Source organism: Lissotriton vulgaris, chromosome 7 (assembly GCF_964263255.1).
Source record: "Lissotriton vulgaris chromosome 7, aLisVul1.2, whole genome shotgun sequence".
NCBI classification, from domain to species: Eukaryota; Metazoa; Chordata; class Amphibia; order Caudata; family Salamandridae; genus Lissotriton; species Lissotriton vulgaris.
In genome coordinates this window covers 1,324,746,551-1,324,774,328 of record NC_141695.1, presented here as the reverse complement: position 1 = coordinate 1,324,774,328, position 27,778 = coordinate 1,324,746,551, and the positions used below count along the sequence as shown (strand labels likewise).

At 43.6% G+C, this 27,778-nt stretch overlaps 1 protein-coding gene across 1 annotated transcript in view; it reads left to right on the top strand.

The window, feature by feature from the left end:
* The window catches only part of LOC147703607 (serine protease 27-like), a 313,159-nt gene extending 290,371 nt beyond the window's left edge, over window positions 1-22,788 (top strand). Inside the window, exons 5-6 of the mRNA XM_086931943.1 lie at window positions 6,359-6,528; window positions 21,071-22,788. Of these exons, the coding sequence (XP_086788069.1) occupies window positions 6,359-6,528; window positions 21,071-21,397 (497 nt within the window). The 3' untranslated portion in view covers window positions 21,398-22,788. The remainder of the gene's footprint in view (window positions 1-6,358; window positions 6,529-21,070) is intronic.
* Window positions 22,789-27,778: the final 4,990 nt, after the last annotated feature.

Here is a 27,778-nt window from a genome sequence, read left to right as displayed (position 1 = left end):
TTCGGGCCTGGTCATTAATTGGTCGAGGTCACACTTATATGTTCTGAGAGGTGAGGTTCCGCGGCTCCCGAGGGATTGCAACATACAGGTCGCGAGGCAGGGGTTTAAATACTTAGGTATCTACATTTCAGTCGATGCCAAGACACGTTATGCAAACAACTTGCTTCCCCCTCTTGCGCGCCTTCGGCGGGATGTAGAGGGATGGGGGAAGCTGCCGCTTTCTCTGCCCGGACATGCGGCATTGTTCAAAATGATGTCCCTGCCCAGATTCATGTATGCGCTTCAGAATACCCAGGACCCGGTCCCATCCGGGTATTTCAGAGAGGTCAAGGGCTTACAGTGGGCCCTTCTCTGGGATGGCAGGCCGCATATTGCTATCACTAAACTTACGCTTCCGTGGTACGACAGAGGTATTGCGTTGCCTGACATCCAGAGGTATTATTGGGCTTCCCAGCTAGCCGCCCTCAATCATGGCTTCTATGGTCCAGCTGTTAGTCCGGGTTACCCCATGGATCGGAGGCTCCTGGACGACGGGAAATATTACAGGACTTTGTACTCGAGATCTCTGGGTGGAAGAATGACAGGCCCGACTAGGACAGCGGTTCACATATGGAGGGCGGTCACAAAAGCGCAGGGATGGAAAGGAAGACTCACGATGGCCACTCCACTTTACGACTCGGAATTATTGGGCAAATTGTGGCATACTAAGGGGTTTGATCGATGGCACCTGATTGGTATTTCTAAGGTTGAAGACATGATGGTCAAGGGTGAAATAAAATCCTTCGCTGCTCTGCAGACGGAGTTTCAGCTGGGAGCAACAGAATTTTTTAGGTACGCCCAACTGCAACACGCCCTTTTGGCGGTGATGCCGGAGGGTGAGAAGATCCTCGAATCATCCCCGTTGGAAGACAGGGTACTGGACGGTCATATGCCGGACAGTGCCATCTCGTTGATTTACAAAAAACTAATCAACATCCGCACTGACCTTCTTCTTAGTGTGAGAGAGCAATGGGTTCGTGATGGTGTTGAGTTGGATGACGAAGATTGGCAGTATGCGGTATCATCCCCCAAGGAGGTAGCGATCCCGGCCAGACTGCGCTTAGTCCAGCTGAAAATCCTACATAGGGTTTATGTAACCGGCCCCCGACTGATACATATGGGCCATTCGGTCGATGGCCTCTGTAGGCGTGGTTGTGGTGCATTGGCTACCTTCATGCACATCATTTGGGAGTGTCATGCGGTCGCTTCCTACTGGAGGCGCATCCACATGGTGATGAGTGAGGTGACTGGAGTGGACTTGCTGGCCGAGGCCCGGCGCTATCTGCTGAATGTATGGGGCCCCACAGATTACAACAGTGCGCAAACCCAGTGGATCACCTTGGGTAACATGGTGGCAAAGCGTGACATTGCCCAGATGTGGGGTGCAGCGTCGCCTCCCTCGGTGACATTGTGGAAGACCAACATGGATTGGTGTATGTTTCGTGAGAAAACAGTATATGTGGCCCGGAGTAGACCCAAGAAGTGGCATAAGATCTGGGGGGCCTGGAATGAATATAGGGGTGATATCTGTCTCCCGCCTGACACTGCCCCCTTGGAGGAACGATTACCTCCGTAGCCTGTGGCTCCAACCCAAGTATTACTAATAGACACATCCTGCATTCTTTCCCTCCCATGGTCATCCATTTGGCGCTGTTCATATGTGTGTTCTTTCAGGATTATTGGCCTAGCCTTCCCCTGGCCTGGGTATTGTCGCATACATGTCCTTCTGCCTTGCCTTCTAGCACTAGTTTGGTGCTCTTTTTATTGTGTTCTATTTCGTTTTTCTTAACCTTTATAAAAATTAAAAATAAACCTTGTACGATTTTACACTAAGTGTTGTGTGCACCAGCCGTTCTAACGATATTATGCTGCCTAGCCTTCGGGATGTATGGCTAAATAGCTGTGTATTTTGATTTAAAAATAAATGTTTTCCAAAAACAAAAAAAAACAAAAAAAGGCCTCTTTCTACTCCTCTGTTGGTTCTTTCAGCACATCTTGCTTCTTCCTGCACTTTTCTTAGTCTTTGTGGACTTCTGTAGCTTCTTTCTTGCATTTCTTTTGCTTTTTTCTGTGAGTTTTTTCTTCTTTCTTCACATGTCCTACATCTGTAGGCATAGTTAGAAACCTATGAAATTCACTGAAAAAAACATAGGTTTCAGGCACATTATAGTTAGAAATTAGCATTTAAAAAACATTAGAAATTGACTGAAAAAAATAAGTTTTAGGGAAAGTTGTAGTTAGTTGGACATTTCACTCGTACAAAATAAAACATGGAAATTCCCCCATTATATTTAGTTCAGCTAACTATATCTCACGCCCCCGCAATGCACTGCTGATGAAGCCACATATTACATCACTCATGACATGGTCCGTGACATTACTGATGACATCACTGATGACATCTCAAATGACATCACTGATGACATCACTGATGAAATTATCCATGTGATAATTTGATGCATCTTCTCACACCCTAATTTAACCTTTGATATACCCACTCTAAATTACAGACTGCCATTCTAAAAACTGTAGACACTCCAACACCAATAACTACATACTCACTTACTAATTCTTAGGTTTACACACCCATCTACTCACTCATCTGTCCAGTCACTCATACTTATAGTCACTCAGTACTGGACTATCATATGCACTCATGCACCTTTATAGACACTCACACATTGCCACTCATTCATATATGTACTCACACACCTAGTCAGTCATGTAAATAATTAATCACACTGCCATTTACTCGCCTATACAGTTATACACACACCAGCTCACTTACTCATACAAATACTAGCCCATTCTTACACTCTAATACAATCACTGATACAAGCACAGACTCGATCATACAGCCACTCTCACAATCACACACTCACCTATAGCCATTTATATACTCCAACACACATATATACTGCCTTTCACATATGTAGTTACTCACACATGTACTACTGAGATATACATTCACTCACTAACACACCCATACACACACTCACCCACCCATATAGTCCATCACAGATGCATTCTTGAAACCATGTACCCAGTTAATCACCCACTCACACATCTATGTACAAAGTCAAACACCTCACCCACACAAACACTCAGGCACCCATATAGATACTCAGACAACCAATAATAACCCATATGGACACTCATGTAGCTATTCACAAAGCCATGCAGCTACTTACACACCAACAGACAGATGGATGCAGACATTCACACAGTTTAGTCACTAACTCATGCATTCAGTAAGATACGTTTAATCACTCACTGATAGAGTGAGTCACACACCTACTTAATCATCCATTCAGACACTTATACACCCACTCATTCTTCAATACGCTTTTCCCTATATATATTAAATATATTTAAACTTTTCAGAAACACTCATTCACTGGATGATGTCATCAGTGATGACATCAGTGATGTCATTTGAGACGTCATCAGTTATGTCATCAGTGATGTCACTGACCATCTCATGAGTGATGTAATATGTGATATCATCAGCAGTGCATTGCGGGGGCGCAAGTTATAGTTAGCTGAACTAACTATAACGTCCGAATTTCTATGGTTTTATACGAGTGACATCTCCAGCTAACTATAAGATCTCTGAAACCTATGTTTTTTTCTGTGAATTTCGAAGGTTTTTTAAATGCAAATTTCTAACTATAATGTGCCTGAAAAATATGGTTTTTTCAGTGAATACAAATTATTAAAAAAAATAATATATATATATATATATATGTATATATATATATATATATATATATATATATATATATATATATATATATATATATATATATATATATATATATATATATATATATATATATATATATATATATATATATATATATATATATATATATATATTGGTTTCGAGAAAGCACTCACAGGGGTCTTTGACTTTTACAAATCTCTTTAATTCGTACAGCCCACAGTCAACATGAAGCGTTTCGGCTTAAGCCTTAGTCAAATGTTTACATGTTATGCGCCAAAATGCAGCAGATTTTTAAATACACATACTGGGTCACATGATGCATTACTCATTGGAAACCAACGAAGGACCATCCTATTTCCAAAATCAAGCGCCATATTGGAATGTATATCGGCAAGTCAAATCCCTGTGAACAAAGCAAAGTTTGTATACGTTGCTAAGCTACCAAGACTATACAATATATATTCTCATCTAATTGTGTGCACATTTCATTATTCCATATCAAGAATTAAAAACGAAACCCAGTAACACACGATTTTGTTGGGATAAAACCAATTACTAAATTATTAAGCTGTGTTTTGGCTTCATGGTAACCCTGGGCAAAGCACTACACTACGCTTGCGTAGTTTGCAAAGTTTGCGCTACTTAGCGCTATGAGAATTGCATGTAGCACAGTGCAAACATGCGTAGCGTAGTGCAGCAGTCATTTATTTTTTGCTTGCGCGCAGTCCTCATTGTCAAGTTGACAACTGCGAGCAAGCAAAATGACATCCCGGTGAGACTTTTTCCTCGTTCGCAATTAGCAATATCAAGTTGCCGATCGCGACCGTGGAAAATAAACCTCCCATCGAGATTCTCAATGCGGGGAGGTCAGGTTTCTCATTGGGAGTGGTCAAGTATGCTCGCGACCGCTCGTGACCAGAAACTACGAGTCCGCTTTGAGAAAGCTGCAGCTCGAGTAGAAATCTACTCGAGCGGCAGAAAATGACCGCTTGCAGTGTGCAAGATGCAGTTTGCACTGCTTGCACAGTGTGGACAAGCATCCGGCTCTGTGCAATCCGTGCGAACAGCATTTTGCACAGTGCACTACGCAGTTCGCGTAGCTCACATAGTGCGAAGTGCACTTTGCGTAGCTACGCGTAGAGCTACTTCGCGAACTATGCCCAGGGTTACTTTATGGTTCCTGAACAAGGGTCGTTCCTAATTATGCCGTGGATTGGCTTAAACTTACAATTGGTATCACTCCCAAAATGCAATAAGGACCAAAATTAATCAAAAACATAAAATTGTACACAGATCTGACATTTGAGTGAGTTACTTTACACAATCATTTATGTCATGTTCAAATTCAATCTCCAAGATGAATTGCTAGTTCTTCCCCTAGATTCATACCTTTAGGGGTCTTAGTTCCCAAATCAATGATATATCTGGATTCTAGCCTGTGTAACTTTTTGATCCTGTTGCCTTCCCTCACACTAATGGGGATCTGATCTAGCCCATAATATCATAACAGCTCCCTATCACTGTCGTGTTTCTCTGAAAAATATCTCGCTACTGGATAAGTGGCATCCCTTTTAACTATCATGTGACCCAGTAAGAGTATTTAACAATCTGCCACATTTTGGCATGTAATATGTAAACATTTGACTAAGACGTACGTCTTATATAACCCAGCGACAATTAAGGAAAGTTACTGATGAAGGCTAAAGATGCAACTGATAAAATCCAGCCAGATCTGGGAGGATACACAATAAGGGAGGGGGCAAGGAGTTAGACAATTAGATGTTTTACTCCAGTAGACCTGACAGCAGATACCTAACGGGTATCCATGGTAAAAGTCAGCCCTCTAACAGACGTAATGCTAGCTCCCCACTTCTAAATAGCCACAGTATGTGCCACGGAGAAACCAGGATTTTTTTGCTGTAGCCTAATGTCTAAATGGACCATGTTTCAGTTTATGTCCAGGGTTTGGAGGGAGGGTGGGTGAGAGAGGAAGAAAGCAAGTTGTGCAGCCCTAAAGGGTAAGTATAATTAAACTTCAGGTTTCAAAAATACTCTGAGCCACATAGAATCCACTGCAGACCCCCGACAATAATTAAACTTTGTCAGTACCTGATCAGTCTGGAATGACCTAATTTGCATTTTTTATTTGATTACATGTGGCAATTAAACTATCTGCACAAAGCTCCCTAACTAGTGTCCTAATAACAAAATGATGTCTGTAAAAGGGCACTACATGTGGCACCAATAATTCTGGAAGGGGGGTACTCAGGCGATCTTGACTCAGTGTCACCCAGTTTATTCACAGTAGTCTGTTGGTTTTCATATCACTACAGTTATATGTTGTTTTTAGGTTCCTTTTAAAACCATCTTTACAGCTCATGCTTTGTCCAAAATAGCTTTTAAAGGGGAAGAGTCCCATTTTGTGGCCAGCAAATAAAGCTGCTTTCTGCACATGTGGATTTGAGGCTATCAAACCAGGCTTTATGGCTCCTGAATATAGGCAATGTGAGACTTCTGTTAAATGTCAGTTCTGATTACTTAAGCAGTTTTCTTAGAGTGAATCTTCTATAAAGTATATGTTTATTTCCACAGCCCATCTTTATTATCCAAAGACAATGCAAGAAGTGATGGTCCCACTCATTGACCAGCCAAGCTGCGATCGTCTCTATCACATAGGGTCTTCTGTGAGCTCCATAAAACCTTTAATCCTCAATGACATGATATGTGCCGGCTATGTGGGTGGTGGAAAAGATTCTTGCCAGGTGAGTGAATGTGAAGTATTAGTTAAACTATTTCTCATTAAGGAGCAGGTGACCAAGAATGTGTGATGTTTGAGAAACTGATGATGATCTGACCATGCAATATAAAGAATAAACTTTCCTCCGATGTCTCTTAATACATACTGCAATTTACCTCATAGTTTGACTGTCTTCTAAATTGACTCCTTGGAAACTTGGAATAACCTTATAATATACATTAGCACATGAGGGGGATATTATGAACTGATCATCCAGTCAAAGAACTGGCTTTGCAGGCCATATTTAATATTACAGGCCCAGAAAGGAAGTAGTCTCTGGCTGGCAAACTACCAACATCCCCTCCTGTGTTCTGTGGCAGCTAGGGATCACAATTATTATTAAACAGCCCTTCCCAACCATACATTTCAGTAGACTACCTATTTATGTATGGACTTCGGGTGAAAAAATCCACTACATTAGCTTTTTTTATGACTAAATGCATGCTGCACAATAGTTAAATGTTAATGAACTTGTACGGCACTCTTGTTCACTGTGATCAAAATGCATACATGAATGGTACACTAGTGAAATCATGTCCCCCGGGGCACATCCCTAAAACAATGCCTCATGGAATTGTTTCAGAACCTTTGAGGAAATTGACAGTCTCAAACTTCTAGCAGCTCGGAACCCTTCAAGCGACTGTAACATCCCTCTACCTGCCAATTTCTTCAATGAGATCAAAAATGTATTCTACCACTTTGGACAGAGATTGTAAATGCTGGTCTACTTCAAGGTACTAACCTTGACTGCCTAAGGTCTGTGCAGGTTTCCCCAATCCTAAAAAAAAACGCAGACCACACTGACCTAAAACAAATTCTGCCCTATCTCCAACATTCCAACCCTGGCGAAGCTCCTTGAAAATGTGTACACTTTCCACTCTCTAAGGACATTGAATACTTTTGTCTATTTGACCAATTTCAATATGGCTTACATTTGGGCATAACATTGAATAGGTTCTTACACACATTGTGGACGATGCAGTAAAAATGTTGGATCAGAATGATTCATGCCTGCTAATCCCCATTGTCCTATCTTCGGCATTCAATACGGTTAAGCACGACAACCTACTCCAATTATTCGAGCATAGGATGGGGTTATCAGGATCCATCCTAAACTGGTTTGCCTTATTTCTCCAAAACAGAACTAAAAGACTCAAGGCTAATTAGTCTCTATCTAAGACCTCTCTGGTCATGTTAGGGGTTCCACAGGGCTCCTCCCTCTCACCCACGCTCTTTAACTTGTTCATGGAGCCTTAATGAAAATTTTGAGTTTATCCAGCATCCACCGTCACATGTACGCCATTGACACCCAATTATACCTGAATGTCTCCTGCCCATAGGACATTAAGTCCCTTTACCTAACTGTAAAAAAAAGACAACATTGGCCTATTTGCAACCACCTCAAATTAAACACTCTAAAAACTGAATTCTTCCCAAACAGTCACCGTCATTGAGGAATGGTTGAAGCAATAAACAGCCATCAAATTCTTGCCACAAATTATTGATTCAGAGAGATCACAGGGAATACCTCTCAACAAGAACCTCAACAAGCAGAAGCACATCAGTTCTCCCACAAAAGGAGTGAACCTCCTAATGAACATCCTGAGAAAATGAAATCCCTTCATTCCCATCAATAAGTTCAAGTCTGCTGTTAAATCCCTAGTGATTCCCAGGTTAGACCCTCTGCAGCTTGTCCAGATTTCAGACGGCTTCCTTAATGGCCTCCCTTAACTTTGCTGCAAGGCTCATCACAGGATCAAAAAGAAACAGCCAATGTTACCTACTGTGCCAGAGGATGCCCGAAGTTCAACGAGGTGTGGCAGCCCAGCTAAAACGTTATGTTAGGAATTGGGGAGAACAATGGCCTACCCCAGCTAACACACCCCGGTAATGTGCAATAGAAAGTTATATACTGTACTACCTGTCTTTATGAATGAATACACTGATAACATTGCCACTGTACTGTGCTATTGCTAACTTGAATGATGGTGTACATACTCCCATATGTCTATGGTTCCCGATGCATTGTTTAGCAGATTGTAGTGCCTGCAGAAAACGTTTATTAAAATATTGATTAATTAAAAGAAACAACCACATCACCACCAATTTGAAATCCCTCCCTTATAAAGCAAGAACACATTAAAACATTGCCTGCATGACCCATAAAGCCCTACACTTCAATACCTCAGGATAACTTGCTCAGAAACTGGAATTTTCTGGCAGCTGCAGATCCAACAGACGCTCTAGCATCATGCTTTTGAAACTGCAGAGATTCTATTAAAAGAAAACCTACAACTAAGCCTTCTCTGGCATCACCCCGAGAATTTGGAACTCCATGCCCCTTGAAATCAGACTTAATCCCTCAACTGCATCTTTCAAGAAAGAAGTTAATGAGAAAATTTCTGCCCTAGAACCTGGGAACTCCTCTCTCTGAGCCTATCACAACAAGCTAACTACACTCGTGTCTACTGCTCGCTTGTTATGCTATTGTTTTTGATCAATTGGACTTGACATTGAGGTGATCACTCCCTCTTCTGGGGAGTTGCCTGTCCTGTATTGTTCCTAACTACGATATAATTGGTTCTGTATTTCTCTTCTTTCTGAGCATTTCTAAAGCACTGATCCCCTAAAGGGTCACGTTTGCGCTACAAAAATCTTTTTAAATAAACTATAAATAAATAAACAGTTGTTGAAGAGGAGACAACGTTTTTGAACATAATAGTCAAGCATATACATTTTATTTTATTTTAGCTACAAGATGGATTCATACATATACTCATCATCATTATCATCAACTTTATTAGTTTTTTACAGGAAAATCATAAAAGTCAAACAAACACCTTTAAAAATGACTCCATCAAAAAATTTAACAAAAACAGTATATAATACAAAGTTAAATAGCAAATACTTTTGATGGATAGATAGGAAAAACAATATCATATTACCACGGCAACCCTGATTTAACCATAAAAATGTATCGCAGTTGGACCTAAGCCTAATTGCAGCCCTTAAAATGGTAAGAGTTTGTAATACCGAGTTTTTTTTAAAGCAGCTGTAAAAAGATAAAAGCCTGTATAACCTGCTGAAAGCTAGATTTCTTAAGAAAAGGAATGATAAAAGTATTTCTTGGAACCTCATAAAAACTTCAAAACATTAAAAACTGAATTATATCCTGTGGAGACTTTCAGTCGCAGCCACAGAGTAAGAGACACTGCCCTCTCCAAGGGAAAGTGGGGCCAACATCCTTTTTGCCCGGGGGCAGCTTATACATAGCAGACAACAAATCAAACTCATTCAAGATGTCGTTAGGATAGAGCCCTGATAGGTGTGTTCCATATGCAGACTAGCGTGGAATGCACACCCCATGTCTTTAACCACCCCAGACCTGGGGTCCACACATTTATGGACATTAAAGTCCCCCTCAATGAGAACATTCGAGCAAATCTGCTTCCTCTGGTTCTTGTTTCTCAGACAAAAAACCCAGCCTTTTAATATTGCATATTTCTAAAGGACTAACTACCGCATTATAAAAATGTTAAAGCAAGAACTTATTTGTCCCCCTACATAACGACAGCACCTGTAAGTTGGGGGAGTCTTGAGGCAACATGACAGAGCTGACTTGGACAGCTAAAGAAACAAAACTCTGGTGGAGGCTGACCAGGCTGGTTTTGTCCCAGGAAGGCAAACAGTCGATAACACCAAGAGGGTGGTGCACGTCTTGGAGAAAGCCTCACGGATCCCCGGAGAGAGAACGCTGCTAGCGGTGGATGCGGAGAAAGCCTTTGACCGCGTTCATTAGACTTATCTTGAACAGGTGCTGGGGAAGATGGGTATCGGAGAGAAGTTCTGCTCGATGATTTTTAACTGCTATAAGTCCCCATCGGCGACGGTTAGAGTTAATGGCTGTAGCTCCCGCAGCTTCTAGATAGAAAGGGGCACTAGACAAGGGTGCCCGCTCTCCCCACTTCTCTTTGCCCTTTACATGGAGCCATTTGCCCAGAGGATTCGCCAGAACCCGGATGCTATAGGGGTGAAGATGGGACAATATGTCCACACGGTTAGTTTCTATGCGGACGATGTCCTATTGACCCTGGATCACCCGATGAGGGCCCTCCCTGCATGCATTAAGGAGCTGGATGACTTCTAGGAAGTGGAGGGCTTCAAGATGAACATGGGCAAGTCAGCAGCCCTGGATGTGTCCCTGGCGGCTGATACGAGAAGAGACCTGCAGAGGCTTTTTCCTATGCAGTGGTCATCGACCCTGGTACCTTACATGGGGTTTCTCTTAGCACCGACGCTACCGGCAATGGTGACGGCCAATTACGCAGCCCTGGGCAGGAAAATCAAGGAGGAGTTGGGCCGCTGGGAAAAGGGATGCTGTCTTGGCTCGGCAGAATAGCTGCGGTCAAGATGACGGTCTTGCCCCAGATTTTGTATCTCTTTCGGGCCTTGCCACTTCAGCCGCCCAAGGGATGGATCAGACAGACGCAAGCAGATATTGCACGCTTTTTCTGGCAGGACCGCAAGCCGTGAATGAAGAAGGTTCTCTCTACACTAGCTCCGGAGGCGGGAGGCCTCGGCATCCCGGATCTCCGGAAATATTTTCAGGCAGCACAGTTGCGCTACCTGGTGGAATTGAGCAGATGGGAATCTGACAAGCATTGGCTCTTTCAAGACCAAGCGGTGGCGGGGCGTCCCTTACAGGAGATACCGTTCTTGCGACGGATCCACTGCCCCCCCAATCTGTACGCGTCCTTTGTTACGTGAGTTCCCATGAGAGTGTGGGACGCTGTTAAGGAAGATCACGATCTCACCACGTTCCCCTCGCCATTTACGCCGATAGAAGAGAACCCTGATTTCACCCCGTGTCTAGAACCGGGCGCATTCACGCACTGGAGAGCAGCGGGCTGTCGTGCGCTCTTCCAGATGTATGACACGGAGGGGGTGGTCCCCTTTCAGCACCTTAGACAGGAATACCAACTGGCCAAAACGGAGAGGATGAGGTACATGCAGGTTAGACATTGGGCGCTTCAACTGCAGGTACGCGAGACAGCAGACCGTCAGTTGAAGCCGTATGAGAGGTGGTTGGTGACTCGCATCTCAGACGCTAAGCTGATCTCGGACCTATATAAGTTGCTGCAACCTCCCCCATTTCACTTTTATAATCCTGGCAGGGAGCGCTGGAATAGAGAGCTGGGGAGGACGCTCTGCCGTAGGAATGGGATCAGATTGCATACCGCGTGAGACACTCGGCATACCACACGGGGCTCACCGAAACACTCACAAAGGTGTCTACATATTGGTATTATACCCCAGAGAGATTGCATGAAATGAATAGGAACATTGGGAAGGTGTGTTGGAGGGACTGTGGGCAGACAGGGACTCTCACGCATGTGCTTTGGGATTGCCCATTGTTGAAGGATTACTGGAAGGAGGTTATAGATGAGGTGGCCGCTCACTTTGACATAGAATTGCCGCGCTTCCCGGCGTACGTTCTGTTGGGCCTCCCGAATCGGCTAATGTACCCGTTGAAGTCCCGTAGGGATCGGCAAATAGCGATAGCACTGGGTTTGGCGGTCCAAAATATACTGATACACTGGCGCACCACCACAGTCCCCTCCATCACAGGTTGGCTCAACAGACTTTGGCATGTCCTGGGCATGGAAAAACTATCGCTTATGGTGGCGGGGGACGTGGAACAATTTGATGAGTTGTGGCAACCCTTTCATGCGCTATTAACCACAGAATTTAGAGAACTTACCTGTCCGAGATACCTTAGACTCCTGAGACTAACGCCTCCCATAGACCCGATTGCTTAAACAGACAATGAGAGGGGAGCTCACGAGGGGTCGGGTGGGGGAGAGGGGGCAGGGCGCAAGAACAACCCAAGCACTGGATGGGGGAAGTTGGGGAGAGTTTGGGGAGGAGTTGAGGGAGTTGGAGGGGAGGGGATCAAGGAGGGAGGGAGGTTCAATCTATTGTTTGCTTTTTCTTTTGACTTCCAGCTTTATTGACAATGGCGGACACGCCAAGACTCTCTTCAAAGGAACTTTATATGCTACTGCCATTGTCTATCGCTACGTTTCGACTACTTATGCCTTGTATTCTCTTGTATTTCGCAAACCCTATGCCCTCCTTGTCCTTTTTCTTATGTTATGCCTTAATAAAATGCTTTAAACCTAAAGAAACAAAACTGTCAAACTGTCCAGGCCCCCCTACGCTCTGCCTGCTGTAGAGGGTGTGGCCGTCAAAAAGAAGGTTTTGTAACCTTCAAGATAATAACTGTTTACGGCCGCCCATGTCCCCTGGAGGCAGATCACATCAGACCTTAAAAAAACCCTCAGTCTGGATTGTCAAACTTGCTTGCCAGCCCTGCAACGCTATATATACTAATATTTTGATGTAAGAATCTTTGTGATTTTTTTATTGGTTCTTTTACAGGACGTCAGGGTTTAGAATCAACAAAGGACAAGAGTATTTATGCTGTCCTGGGGCTGTAGTACAACAAGCTCCCCGGGAGATCAATGGGCATGTGCACCAGCTTTGTGCACCCCCAGGTCACCTTGGTATTACAGATTGGTATTCAGACACTTGTACAGCCCCTCCTGTAATACTAATAGCACATGTGCACATATAGAACCAGCACTATCTCAAGAGAACATTCCATCATTTACATGGGGACACTGCACCTGTCTGCAAAGGGATCGCTAATCCCTCTTTAAAGTGAAGGCAGGTTACCGCCTGCATAATGAAACACGTAGCAGCTTTGAAGTAGCTGCTCTATATTTCAGTTGAATTTTCTGCCCCAAAGTCCGCACAAAATTGTAGGTGCCCTTGGGTCAGTGCATTCATCTGATAGGGTGTGTTTCCCTGTTTGTGCATAGCGCAATTATTTAAAGGAAAGGGATCTTTGTCAGCAGGAAAGAGGTGGGGAATGAGTGAATTTATCAAGCAGATTTCCTTTCTGTCTGTTGGTTTGAGTAAACAGATGTTATGGTGGCCTTTCTTGTCTGACATCATTGTTTTCAACTGTGGAGCCAATTTGGCCACCATTCTTTGGGATATGGAGGCCTAATTCCCATTAAAAATAGGTAGGAAGAGTTCTTTTGATAAGGAGGTAGAGTATGTTCTGTGGAATTAGTGTTCTTGTTCTTGTTCTTAGCATGCTAATTACAATGTTGAAAGCCAGCACGTTTTCTCCACCCAAAGACCACAACAAAGCCAATCTATTGTATTTAACCACTTGGCAGTGGCGGTAATACTGCTGCAGTGCTGGGGGGGGGGGTGAGAGCGGCGCCACAATGCTCGTGACGCAACCACGCTGTCATGAGTTATGGGAGAGCTGTGCTCATAACGGTGTGGTTCTGTCACGACTCCGCCAACTCACTAATTCACCTGCACAGGCGGGGAATCAGTGCCGCGTGGGCGGAGCAGCCGCAGCATGACGGAACCACACCGTCATGAGCACATGCCGCCCATGGTTCATGACAGCGTGGTTCAGTCATAAGCAGGGAAGGGGTTAACAGTAGACACCCGAAATTCTTGATTAGGAGAGGCTCTTGATTGATAATTGTTTTCTCTGGCCTAAAGCCCCCACACAACTACACCCAGGGAAGCTCCATCTCATACACAAGGTGGGTGAATAGAGAGAACTGTGGGTGTATGTGTAGCCTCTCACCTGAATGTTTTCGTGAAAATAACAGTTTCATCCTCCTGCAGCCTCTTCACTAGCAACTGCTGGTTAATGCAAGGCTATCTGGGCTCTCTCCGCTTACATTTGTTGAGAGGGGATGCACTTTGGCAAAATAAAAATGGTGCACAACTTTGGGCAGGCACTATACCAATACCAACCAGTGTAGCCCTAGGCATCAGGCGATAATGCAGTATTATGGCTGGTAGTTTATCTCACATTTATTATGGTAAATTTTCTTCAGTAAGAATATGCTTAAGATCTTTAGAGTGATAATATATGTTCTAATCCACCAAATCTTGGGACCAATGCGATTCAAGACCTCCATGATGCACGATTGTTTACTCTTTTAGACAAACAGCTAGTCCAATATGAAGACCATATGATGGGGTTCAATTATATAGAAAAAGACAGCAGAATGCATAAACAGGGTCTTAATTTAAGTGAAGTTATGAAATCTAAGAAACTGCCTTATTTGAAAGGGTGATTTTTTTTTACTTGCACAACAGGCCGGCCCAACAATTGCGTTGAGAGGTAAATAGTATTATTGTTCATTATTTCACATTAGCAAGCCTTTGATGCTGTGACAAAGGTAACAATAATATTTTGAGGGTGGCATTCAGCTCACATGTTAATATAGGAAAAACATTTAGAATAGTAAGGGTCGAAAGCCTCATTTTAGATGGAAAAAGCCTAAAGTAGCAAAACTTAATTCTTAGAGCTGATCATTCAGTAACTTTAGGTATCAACCTAATTGTGTTTGTGTGTGTTAGAAAGTGGGTTATTAGCAGTGGTAAATATGTATCCACCCCTGGCAATAAAGCCACTAACACAGTCTAGGGCTCAGAATAGGTCTCAGTAAATTATGTCCATGCTCAACTGTTATGTAGTTCCTACCAATCTGTAGGACCTGCGCATTGTTTGGACAACATAAACTAAGTGCTTGGTGTCAAGATTTATTCCGGACACCCCTACAGGATATGTTGGCCTATAGACCAGCTTGCTCACAGTGCCACTGTAAGCCCCCCTCACCTACAATGGAGTGAATTGTTTCTGGCAACCTCTAAACATGACAGCCCTGACCCCTCATGTATCATGGAAACTGTACCGAAACATTCGCTCACTTATTCTCAGAGTAATATACAGAGAATACATAGTGGGACTTTTTCATTAATATTTATTGAACTAACATTATTCTTGCATAAAATACGTGTTCTGCAATTAATAGTAGGCAGAAGCAGATCAACGTGATTACAAGCACTAAGAGCATAAATACTAGTAGATATAGTTCTTCCATGGTGCCAAAAAATGCATATATGCAGGCATATAAACAAGACAGTATTCTAGTGTACTCTTACTTTGCCAACCATACTCTAAGTGCACCTAGAGTGTGTGTAGGTGTAGAGCCAAGAACCCCTCCAAGGGATGATCGAACCCCATTACCTGATGGAGTGAAGGACCCCGTCTTGGTCACAAACTGGACACCCCTCATGAGATGCCAGTCAGCCGCATGGTGATTTCTCAGTATGCGAGGACCCTCGGTGTCAGCGGAAGTACCTCCTCTGCTATTCTATTGTGATGCTCATATTTTATAATAGAAAGCAGCCTTGCAATGTATGTATATATTAGTGATGTTATAGATAAATAGATAGCCCTGTTGCCCATAGATGAAGATAGTGATGACATTTGTGCATAGTGTGAAACTAGACCTTGTACATAATGTTCCAGGTGTTGTGATAATGATATGCAAATCTAGATGTAAAAAACTATTTTAGTTTCAGAGAAACTAATCCAATATTGTTGTGCATGCAAATGTGTGCCAACGGTCACAGGTGGAAATATTATGTGAGGAACAGTAAAAAATAAGCAGCTTCTCTACATGGGCCAAACTCTGGAATATAACACAACCCTGGGTAGCTTTACTGCAAGGAGACAGACGTAACCTAGGAGACATGTATATAAAGCATTTAAAAACACCAATTCAGTAGCTAATTAAGACACAACCCACAATAAAAATCCACCACCAATATATAAAAATAGGAAATATTTTTATCTTTGAAGTTACATGTAGGGAAACTGAAATATGATTGTTTTAATATTTAGAACTATATAGCACTTAGAAACATTTAGTGCCACTCTGCGACATCTGGTCATGCTTCACAGGGACAAAGTCAAATTTTAAGGCTGACTGTGATTGAGCCCTGCTCACACACCCCTCATGGGGGGCCTTGGTCAAACTTTTACCTGCTGACTTAGAAACTTTTCTGGAGCTGTTTCTGCTGGGGTTCCTTGATGCTCTTCACCAGGCTGGATTAGGTGTGGGTTCGCCAGCTTGCTTTTCAGGGAGATCCTGGTCAAACTCTTGAAGTAGGACCTCCTGAGCTTTTCTATGAGATGAAGCAGTAGGTCAGGCCAGCACGCAGTTGAAGGTGGCCGGTTTGGTTCTTGCAGTTGAGTCAGTCCCCTTATGGAGCTTTTTTCAAAGTTGCCATAAACTACTGTAACTCCTTCCTGAACTTCCTCTTGATAGTCCAAAGTGTCCAAACGCAATTCAATGGTCTGGAAGCTCCAGGATGGCACTTGAAAATTTGGGACCAAAATTCCTACAATGCACCTGGACAAAACCCTTACAAATCCACTGGACGCACTTCAGACGTGGATTCTTGGTGTTAATGGTCCAGGTGAGCTCTGTTAACCTGTAGTATGCAGGGAGTCCACTCTTTGTTCCCCTTGAAGGGAGGTGCCTCCAAAGGGCTGTAGTTCCACATAATGCAGCAGGCAAAATCAGTTATAATGCAGGACCTGATGGTACAAATCAAGTTTCAAGCTTGGTAAACTTTTTTCTTATCTTAGTTTCAAGCAGCAGATCTAAGAGGCGCGGCTCCTCTCACATATTTATTCTCTGTTCGCTGGGGGTGAAGCAGAGGAGCACTCTTGTCCAATTAGGTGCAGAGCAATTCCCTAGAGCATGGCCATTTGCTCCAAAGTGTGGCATAATCCTATCCCAGAAAGCAGTATTCCTCAAAAATTCAATAAGGCTAAAATATCAGCAAATTATCAAGTACTAGTTAAACAAGCCCCCAGTATGGCTCATTTCTGTAGGTCTCCTCCCCCTACCATTTTCAAATTCCTGCCCTAAGCCTGACACCTGGCTGGGTCAGAGGGGCTGGTAGGTAGAAGGACCTGGCATTCACTGTCTGTCACATTCCCCATTTGAAGCTTCATGCTTTAAGACCCCTCCCCCCTGCTCTGTCATTTCTGTATAGCAGAGCTCTCTCCACCAGATCGCTTCTCCCTGGGTGAGCCACGTATCACTTCATCAGAGCAGCCTGGCTAATCCTTTTAACTCTGGCCAATCGGGCAGGGAGAGGACAGGAAGGCTGAATGTTGACCTACAGACAAGAAAGTCTTGTAATTAATTTTCTGTGAAATTTAGGATAAATTCAGTAATGGCATATTGCTGGATTTATCAGTACTATTCTCCTAAATCCTTGAATGATATTCTAATTCATTTCATAGCGATAGTTATACATTCATAAACTATTTCCATGTTATCCTAGGGTGCAAGGCATCTAAAATGGGTAAAGTGCAATGTGCAATATCTCCATCATCAGGACATGTAAAACATCTTTTATAAGGGCCCTGCTTATATCTACATGACCCCCCCCCCCCAACCCTGGACACCCAGGGAAGACTTTAGGGGTCTTGAATATGCAAAATAATGTAGATCCTCACTCCACAGTGCTCCTAAAACCACATTTGATTTTGAGAGGCACTTTACTGAAACTATAACAGGGAAAGTGAAATGTGCAATTTTTTAATTCCCATGGAATATAAAACATCTTATATAATTGCCCGCTGTATAATGATGTGACCCCTCACCCCTGAGACACCTAGGGGAAAACCTGGGGGGGTACCAAAAAGACCAAAATATTGTAATTTATCACTTCTTTAGTGCCCTTACCCCCAAAGTCGAGTTTGGGCTCTATTTCTATTTAAAGGCAGTGCTGCAACAGTGGGCTGCGTTTAAAAGGACCTCAGACTCTCATCAGTGCACACATGCACGTGCACCAAAGGCTGCTGGCCTCTAAACTGCATGCTGTATTACACACTGGGGACTTAAAAGTAGTTTTAATCTCCCTGCCGTATTATCTACTAGGGACTTATAGGGTAGGTCATGCCAAATATAGGAGTACCCTGCACTTAGTGTACCCTAATTAATGAATGCGTGTGTTTTCACTTGTGTTTTCAATATTTTTCGATAAATAGTTGAATAATATATTGGCTCAAGGGTTTCGTCCATCAGCTCCTAGCCAGAACAGAAAAAAATCACCTTGGTGGGGGAGGAGGCTCATTGAAGATTGCCGAAAACAAACAGCCCCCTTTTAAAAAAGAAAAACTGAACAAGTCCTTCTGATGCCAAGCAGAAATTTCTGAAATGAGAAGAAAATATTAGGTCCGCTTAAAAGTCTGGCTGAGCGGAAACCCTGAATGGGCTCCACTCCACCACCTTACAACTAGACTAGTGGTCCTGCACCCACTTTCTCTGAGAGTGGGACAGTGGGCATGAGCTTACAGACCCAACATTTCTGACCCGAAATCACAGACGTATTAGTCTGCAAGGACAGCTAGACCACAAGCAAGGGCCCCTACCCACCCACTTCCTGCAGTATGGGGCTAGCATGGAGTATTCCGTCTTCTAAGTCTATAGGCTGTCCCGTCAAATGACCCCCTCCACAATATTTTTTATCTAAATACTCACCCCGGTTCCTATTAGGAGAAGATGGTACCCTCTATGGGTATTCTGCATGAAATTGGAAATTCTCAGTGTACTCTGACTCGGAAAAAGGGTTCATGTGGTTATTCCCCATTCTGGGGGATTCGAACGGAAAAGCCAGGTTTAGGTGTGTGAATACCGACCTGAAACCTTATTTCCAGGAGCACAGTGCCCCTCCTAAAAATCAGGCCCATTTATAATCTGTGCCATAGTAGGGACAGAGTTTTAAGGAAAAATAAATGAATAAACAAGCATGGACACATTTGCAAGGTGTCTAAAAAAGTAGGGGCCCTAGGGATTCCGGAATCTGGAGACGCCTATGGGTATTTGCTCGCTTTATAAGTTGTTTTAACATAACATAACATAACATTAGTAATTCAATGGGATATGTTTACCTGTAATTCCTCAAAGGCTTACGCATGGTAAAATGCCTTGTGTAATGAATATCACGATATGATACAACACCTGCAGAGTTCTCTATCAACGGACAGCCTACTCAGCCTAGGCTGCCATGCACACTCTGGGTCTCACTTTTAGCGGACCTGAATGCCGCTGGCCTCGAGAGGTTGCTCCCAGGGCCGGACTGGGAACCACAACCGGCCCTGGCAAAGTGCTCGGCCAGCCCTCCCCCACCCCACTCGAGGGGGTTGGAGGTGCCGCCGAGCTCTTTTCGGCCGATTTTGGTAAAGGGCCGATTTTGCAGCTATGATGCAAAATCGGCTCTGTAATAAAATCGGCGCCCAGGGGCCCAAAACCGCCCCCCACCCGTGCGGCGCACCGGGGAATTGCCCGGTGCCCGCTATGGCCAGTCTGGCCCTGGTTGCTCCCCACATCTTGGTAGAATGATATCATTGTTATGGAACAGTGAGAAAAAGAAGACATTTTTAAATGCAGTACTTTAATATAACGAGGACTTGAGTTGGAAACTCGTATTGCCTCATAGAAGTACCAAATTAAGTCATGCTGATAGGTTATTTTTTTTCAAAAGTTGAGAAGGAAAGAAGACCTGACCACAACTAATTCGATTTCGAACTAGATTGCAAGTAAGGCGGTATGTGCCCATTCCCTAATTTGAGCTGGTGGTTCCAAATGGGTCTACTGCCACTATTTTTTGGGGACTGGAACTTACTTTTAATCATTAGATTTGGACGCGGTACAGGAGAGAGGAAGACAGCACAGGAGTAAAGAAAGAGAGATACGAAAAAAACAGTGAGAAAGAGGCAAAGCAGGTGTGAGAAAGATCCTGAAAGAGTGAGATAGTGGTGGGAGATAAAGGGGTAGGGAGAGTATATTAGTGGAAGGAAGAGTTTAAAGGTACAATCAGAGTTATACATCGGTATTTGGCAACACCGACATTCAGTAGTGTCAGCTGAGAAAATGTGGGTCCTGGCATTTTTAATATTTACAAATTAAGCACCGTATTTGCTAATGCACTAATTTCTCCTGTGTTTTTTGCCCGTGTGAAAATTAAATACCCTGCGCTATTCAGCCACTAAATTCCAGTAGATCTGGAGGGAATCTTTTGGAAAATAGCCAATTATTCCAATCTGCACACCCTGGAAGTCTTTTTTACAGTGCATTAATCCAAATTTCATAACGCCGCCAAGATCCTCACCAGATTTACCTGGTTTTGCAACTATCATTACAATTTTTGCCACTCACTTCTATTCTGAAAAATCCTTTGAATTTTGAATTCCAAGAATGGGTCCTCAATAGAAATACAGTGATTCTTGTAGTAATATTCGGAGGTTCGAGGGGGAATATTGTTTACTTTTGTTTGTTCAAGCTGGGCCACTAGTTTTCAAATGAACGTTTCAGGGGAATTAACCCTCTGCTTGAGCATTAATTGAAAATGCTTGAAATCCGACCACGCTTTGAAATGTGAACTTCATTTTTTCACCCATAACCTCAAGTAAAAGAATTATTTCTGTAGATTCCAGAACCGAGAAGAGGCCAAAAGCACCACTTGTTCTATTTGTTTGCCTTCGTTTTGTTTCTCCTCTAACGTTCCTGTATGTTTGATTCCTCCTTGCCATGTAGGGAGACTCTGGAGGACCTCTGGTGTGTGAAGCAGATGGCGGCACCTGGTTCCTGGCCGGCGTTGTGAGCTGGGGATACGGATGTGCTGTGGCCAATCGCCCCGGAGTCTACACCCGTGTCACCGCTTACACCGAATGGATTCAGCAATATGTGGCAAATGTGACAACCCACCAGGGGGTTTTCAGCACTACTAGTAGCAGTATAAGCAGCAGCTTTGCTACGACCATTGGCGCTGGCGTCATCACCAAAAACAAGAGCAACGTTTTGTGTAGCCTCTTAGCTTTCTTTCTCCCATTTTTACTACTTATTTTATTGAAGGAATTCTAAAAGTGCATTGATGATGTGGCTTTCCTAGATATTTAGGGGGAGATTTACTAAGATTTTGTGCCGTGTTTGCATCACAAAAATGACGCAAATCAGTGAAAAATCTTTTTTTCCCAATTTACTTTCAATGCGTAGCACCATATAGTGCTGTTTTGTATTACTCTGAGCCATGAGGGTGAACAAAGGGTGGAGCATGGGCATTCCTGTGCAACCACCCAAGGTGTCTCACGTTAACCGAATTTGCTAAACATAGTAAACAGGGTTTAGTGTGAGAAAATTGCGCCCTTTTCAAGTAGGTGCAAGGAAGGAGAAATGCTTTCATTTCTCATTCCTTTTCCGACTTTCATTCATGCTGCACTGTGAGGACACATATAAAGTGGGAACATCTTTGAATAATGTCTAGGCATAGTACTTTGAACAGGAAGGGTAGCCTTCCTGTACAAAACCTATGCTAGACTAATGCAGACATCCTAGCACTATGGTGTGTGCTTGGTGCACGGCTGCTGAAAACAGCGCCAGCACAAGGGAAAGGCAAGGAGAGAGCCAGATTTCTGAAGATATGGTGCTCTCCTGCTCCCTCCCTGTTGCGCAAGCAGCACAGCCTCACAGGGGGCTTTTTGGTAAATTCCCAACCTTAGTATCATATTTCTTATTGTTTTGATGAAGATAACTGTATGACAGAGAAATTCCCCTATGATCCACCACAGACTGACTGGTGCCATAGTACTATCATTTATTGATTGAACTTACCTCACAATCAAGGCACAAGCAGCAGACCAGATGAGATCCAACAGTAATGAGTGTTAGAATGTTTAACGCAGAGGGAGCGTACTTTAAGCACATGTTATGGGGCTGCCCGTTTCTAGACAGTTACTGGGAGGAATTAACAATGGTACTGACTCATGTCACTGATAGGGTACTGGAGCCTTCCAGGAAACACTGCGTCTTACACTGGTTCCCTCACACGTCCAAAAATTAAGTCATAAGTAAGTTTCTAGATTTGGGTTTACTCCTGGCCAAGCGAAATATCACTATGCACTGGAAAGCAAAGCGGGCCCGAGCATAGCACGCTGGAAAGCAGAGCTCCTTAAATGGGCTGAATGCAAAGGAGTGATCAGATTGCAAGTAGCGAAACGAACAGGGAGCGAGAAGGCTTTGGAAGCGGCGAGGGTCTGGGAGACACTGGATGTAGCACTCAAATCCCCTGATAACAGTGAAGACGATGCATCTATAGGGGTACCCACAGCCGACACAGGGTAATCTGTGGGCAGAAGCAGAGTTCCGGGGGCATGCTGCCCTGCCTCAGGAGAATACATTGTAACACCTTACTGAGGGGAGTTCCCTTACTGTGATACTCCAATTAGTGGGGATGCCCAACAATCCCTGTGCGTGTATCTCATATTACTGACATAAAACTACGTGACATGCCTGGGGGGAGGGATGGGAGGGGGGTAGTTAGAGTGGGATAGTTGGAGGGCAGGGGTCAGTTTGGGGACAAGAAGCTGCAATTGGCGCAGTTGCAGCAGGACCTGACTACAAGAGCTTATGCAGAGCTGGCTGGTCACGATGTTCATCTAAAACTCCAACTGAACTGTTGCCTTGTGGGTTATGTATTGCACTACTTATGCTCCAAGTAACTTGTAACTCAGCTGTTTAATTGACCGGGTCGAGATATCACAGCCTATATTCCTTGTATGAAACTCAATAAAGTCTGTTTAAAAAAATAAATAAATGAGTCTTAGAATGTTTTCTGTCATAAATCTGTCACTGTCGTTTTAAGTTTAATGTGTACCTCCTTAATCACTTATGGTGATGTCTATGAAATAAGGAATGGGTGCTGAAGGAGTAAAGTAAGTGCAGACTTTTCAGCACATGTATTTAAAAAAATATATATATGCAATTGTTTTTATACTTTCAGCTTGCATCACTACATTCCACATTCCATCATAATTTAAATATTATCTATACATTATTGTTGCTTTTATAAATTCTCATAGCTGCTTGCAGGATATTTCAGGGCATGCCTACTCTCACATTGGCATATATAAAAAGCAGATGTGCCCCTGCACTGAATCACAATCAATGAGTCAATAGTAATGCTTAAAGGTCGTTCTTTAGAACAGTAATGAAGGTATCAGGACAACTTTACACATTAAGTAACTCTCCGAGAATGAATACATATAAATCACGATATATAGGTGGATAGACAGTCTTTTCGTGGTGTGGTCACTTCTGTTTATTGTTCCATAACACAAGCCATCACGTGTTTCATCGCAGGGAACAAACTGCGAATCTTCAGGGCCTTCTGAAAAAGGAGAAAGGTAAATGTTTTTTTTTTTTTGTATTTGTATAAGCCCAGTCCGAGCGTTGTGTGGAGATCTGAATTCGGAATGCCAAATAATATGTTCTGGTAGTATACGATCTCGTTGCTTTCTTAGTCAAAAGGTAGACCGGGCAGAGAAAAAACTTAGTGGATGGGCGGGTACGCCGTTTCGTCCACGTAGGAAGTACACCTTATCTGTGTCAGTCTCCCTCTTGATTTGCCCGGCGCCGTGTATCAAAGACGGACTTCAGATCTCCACACAACGCCCGGACTGGGCTTATACAAATACAAAAAAAAAAAAATACCTTTCTCCTTGTTTCAGAAGGCCCTGAAGATTCGCAGTTTGTTCCCTGCGATGAAACACGTGTTGGCTTGTGTTATGGAACAATAAACAGAAGTGACCACACCACGAAAAGACTGCCTATCCACCTATATATCGTGATTTATATGTATTCATTCTCGGAGAGTTACTTAATGTGTAAAGTTGTCCTGATACCTTCATTACTGTTCTAAAGAACGACCTTTAAGCATTACTATTGACTCATTGATTGTGATTCAGTGCAGGGGCATATCTGCTTTTTCTAATTGTGTGGATCAGCTTGCTGGTCCCCTTTTGGAGCGGTTCTGGGATATTACCGCTCGCCCCATTGCCTTCACGGATTAACGTTTGAACCTATTACCTTGCGGCAACCCAGGAGTTGCGCCTAGTAATTCTGGAATACTAAAATATCTCTTAGCTGTTTCTGTTATACTCTCACATTGGCATATATCTTTGTTAATGCCTGTCCGAATCAAATTGGACGCCATATTCTCGGTTGTATCTTTTTGCCTTTACTCTAGTCCGACGTTTGCCATCCATGTACCCCATAATTTCTGGAATTTCAGGCAGCACATAGATCTTATGATTACTTATTTACTAGCCACATTCAAAGCCAGATTTATTATTCATTTACCCAACACAACAAAACAACTTGCTGCACTGAGTGAAAGGGAGAGGGTAGGAATGCACCATATCGATCAAGAGATGGCACATTTATGCTCCCTGTCTGCAGAGGAACACCATCTGCTGTCTAGCATCAATGCAGGCACCTCTGGTGCCAGCATTTCAGGAAGGCTGTTTTTGTGCAGGAAGGGACACCTTCCTGGTCAAAAACAATCCTATGAGGTTTTTACCTCTTCCAAAGTGTGCTGCAGAATGCAGTACACTTAGAAACGAGAAACAATGAGGAGAAATAAAGATATTTCTCCTCATTGCACCTCCCTTGGGAAGAAGTAGCATTTTATACACAATTCCAGGTTTACCATCTATGGGTGGTTGCATGGGAATACCCAGGTTCCACCCATGGAACCGCTTCCCAGGGCAGTGGCGTCAATTTGTAGTGTGGTCACTGGGTTACTGTATGTGGTCACAAATGCTTAACTTACAACGCCTCTGAAGTAAACCTTGCTGCTCGCGCCACGCAACCTAGAGGGAGAGCAGGGGTTATTTTAGGTGTGCAATCCCCCTTACCCTGACTAGAGTAGAGGGTCCCTACTTGTCACAAGTACCTACCTGTGCCAACTAGAGACCCCCAAATCTAACACGTACAATGGCATTTGAATCATGAAGCTCAATGCCCTTTCACAGGGATAACAGGGCGGTGGCATCAGGCATACCCATTGGCATTACGGTGGTGGGGCACTACCGTGGTGGAGCACACTTTATTAATCTTGGGAGAGGTTCATCACCATACCCTTCAACTATGAGACAATCATGTGCCTTGCTTCAAAAGGCACTTGGAACTTCACCCCGGTTGGCAATCGCTCATAAACACAGTTGTGAGCCCTTCTCAAGGAGTTACCACGATCCTTATCAGGGTGAGGCACAAGCCAACCCTAACTAAACCCATCCTTAACCCTCTGGTGCTTGGCACATAACAGTCAGGTTGAACTTCGAGGCAATAAGTAAAGTATTTGTGCAACACTTCAAACAGTAATAAAGTGAAAAACACCACACAAAAAACATCCCACTTCAATTTAAAAGATAGGGGTTTCTTGATTAAATAACACACGATCAAAATGCCAAAAATCAAATTAGAAGAACCAGAGATATGCAAGTTTAAAATTTTTAGTGAAAATAGCACAAAAAAGCACAAAGCATCAACTGTGTATAGCTGGTGCCTGACCATGACAAAGTCTCAAGTTCACGTCAACCATGATGGAACATGGGCCACCTACAGGGACCCAGTTAGGTCCTGGTTTGTGGAGCATTGCAAGGATCCGTTTCAAAGATATATTGCACAGTCGAAGCGATGCATTGGTTCCAAGATGCAGGGAGGCTGTGTTGTGAGGGTCTTTGTCATCATCCAGGATCCCATTGATGGGGCTTACAAGGAGTGGTTCGGCAGCAAGGATCTGGTGCACAGTCAGGTGATGCGTCGGTTCCAAGGTTCTGCGAGGCTGTGATACAGAGTCCGTCATCATCATCGAGGCTTTTGTTGGCAAGAGATGCAAGAGCATGCACTGAGAATGTGTCATGCAGTGGCAGTTCTGTTGGAGCTGGGAAGGCAATCAGGGTCTTTGCAATGGGTTCAATCCACACTGCAGAAGAGATGTGTCTGTTTTGCTCGGGTTTGTGCTGCACAGCAGAGGAGATGTGTCAGTTCCGTTGGAACCACAGAGTCTGGCAGAGCATCTTAATCCTACTTCAAATGATCCAGGACAGTGGTGGCACCACCTGGCAGAGTAGACTCATAGATGACAGAGTACAGGTGCAGGCTCTGGATTGTAGGTAGCCTGGTATGTCCCTGAGGCTTCAGATCAGTAGGCCAGCCAACTAGCCCTTGGAACTACTTTGGGGTTCTGTAGGTCCAGGCCATCTTACCCAGGCAAGAGGGCAGCAGGTCTGCAGAGTGGCAGTCCTTTCAGAAGCACAACAGTTCTTCTTCCTAGCAGAGTATCAGCAGATCCAGAAGTATCCTGAAGAGTTTATGTCTAAGGTCCAATAGTTATACCCAGTTGTGCCTTTGAAGTGGGGAGAAGCTTTTAGAGGCCTGCCTTTCAAGTGCACACGCGCCCTGCCTTCCTGGCACTGGGCCTAGACAGGAGATATGCAGCCCTTTGTGTGGATTTAGAACACAGACTATTAGAGTGTAAATGTGGCTGGGTCCTGCTCCTCTCTCCCATCCTGCCAGTGATAGGCCATCCAGTCACATTCCCCATTGTTGAGTCGGGCTATCTAGGAGGAATACACACAGCCCAACTGTCGACTACACCCAGTCATGTCACCCAGAGACAGTATTTTCAAAATTGTAATTTATAATCTGACTCCACTATAAGTTAGGATTTTTCATTACAATTCTAAAGACACCAAACATTAACTGGTTACCTGTTTGCCATTGGAAATTACAGCTTATTAAATGAAACAAGGTAACTCCAATGTTATGCTGTGGGTGTAGTATTCCTTGCATTAGTAAAAAACGACTTTAAGGGTTCTTCTCTACCAGGGCATGCAAAACTTAAAATTATATGCCCTACTTTTTTAATACATTGAACCCTTCCCTAATGCTGTCCAGTGCCTACCCTAGAGGTAACCTCTATGTATTAAAACGGATGTTTGGGCCTTGCAAAAGATTTATTTTGCAAGGTCAAAATGGCAGTTTAAAACTGCACACACAGGCTGCAGTGGTAGGCCTGAGACATTTTTAAAGTGCTACTTAAGTAGGTGTCACAATCAGTGCTGCAGGCCCACTATTAGCATTGACTTACAGACCTTTGGTACAAGCCAATCTAACATGTTTTGAAGGAGAGAGCCCAATCACTTTAGCACTGGTTACCCATGGTAAAGTGTGCAGAGTCCTACGGCCATGCAAAACAGGAGGTCTGAAAACAAAAGGTTAGGGGAAACCACACCAAGGATGTCAGGTCTAACAGGAGACATCATGACAAGTGAAGTTGATGCAGCATATCACTCTGCCTCGAGAACAGCGGCATTTCACTGCAGTGGAGTTATGGCCAAATTGTCTATCTAGAGCTTGGATGGCAGTTGATGCAAAAGCAGCATCTTTGTTGAGCTTTGGGGG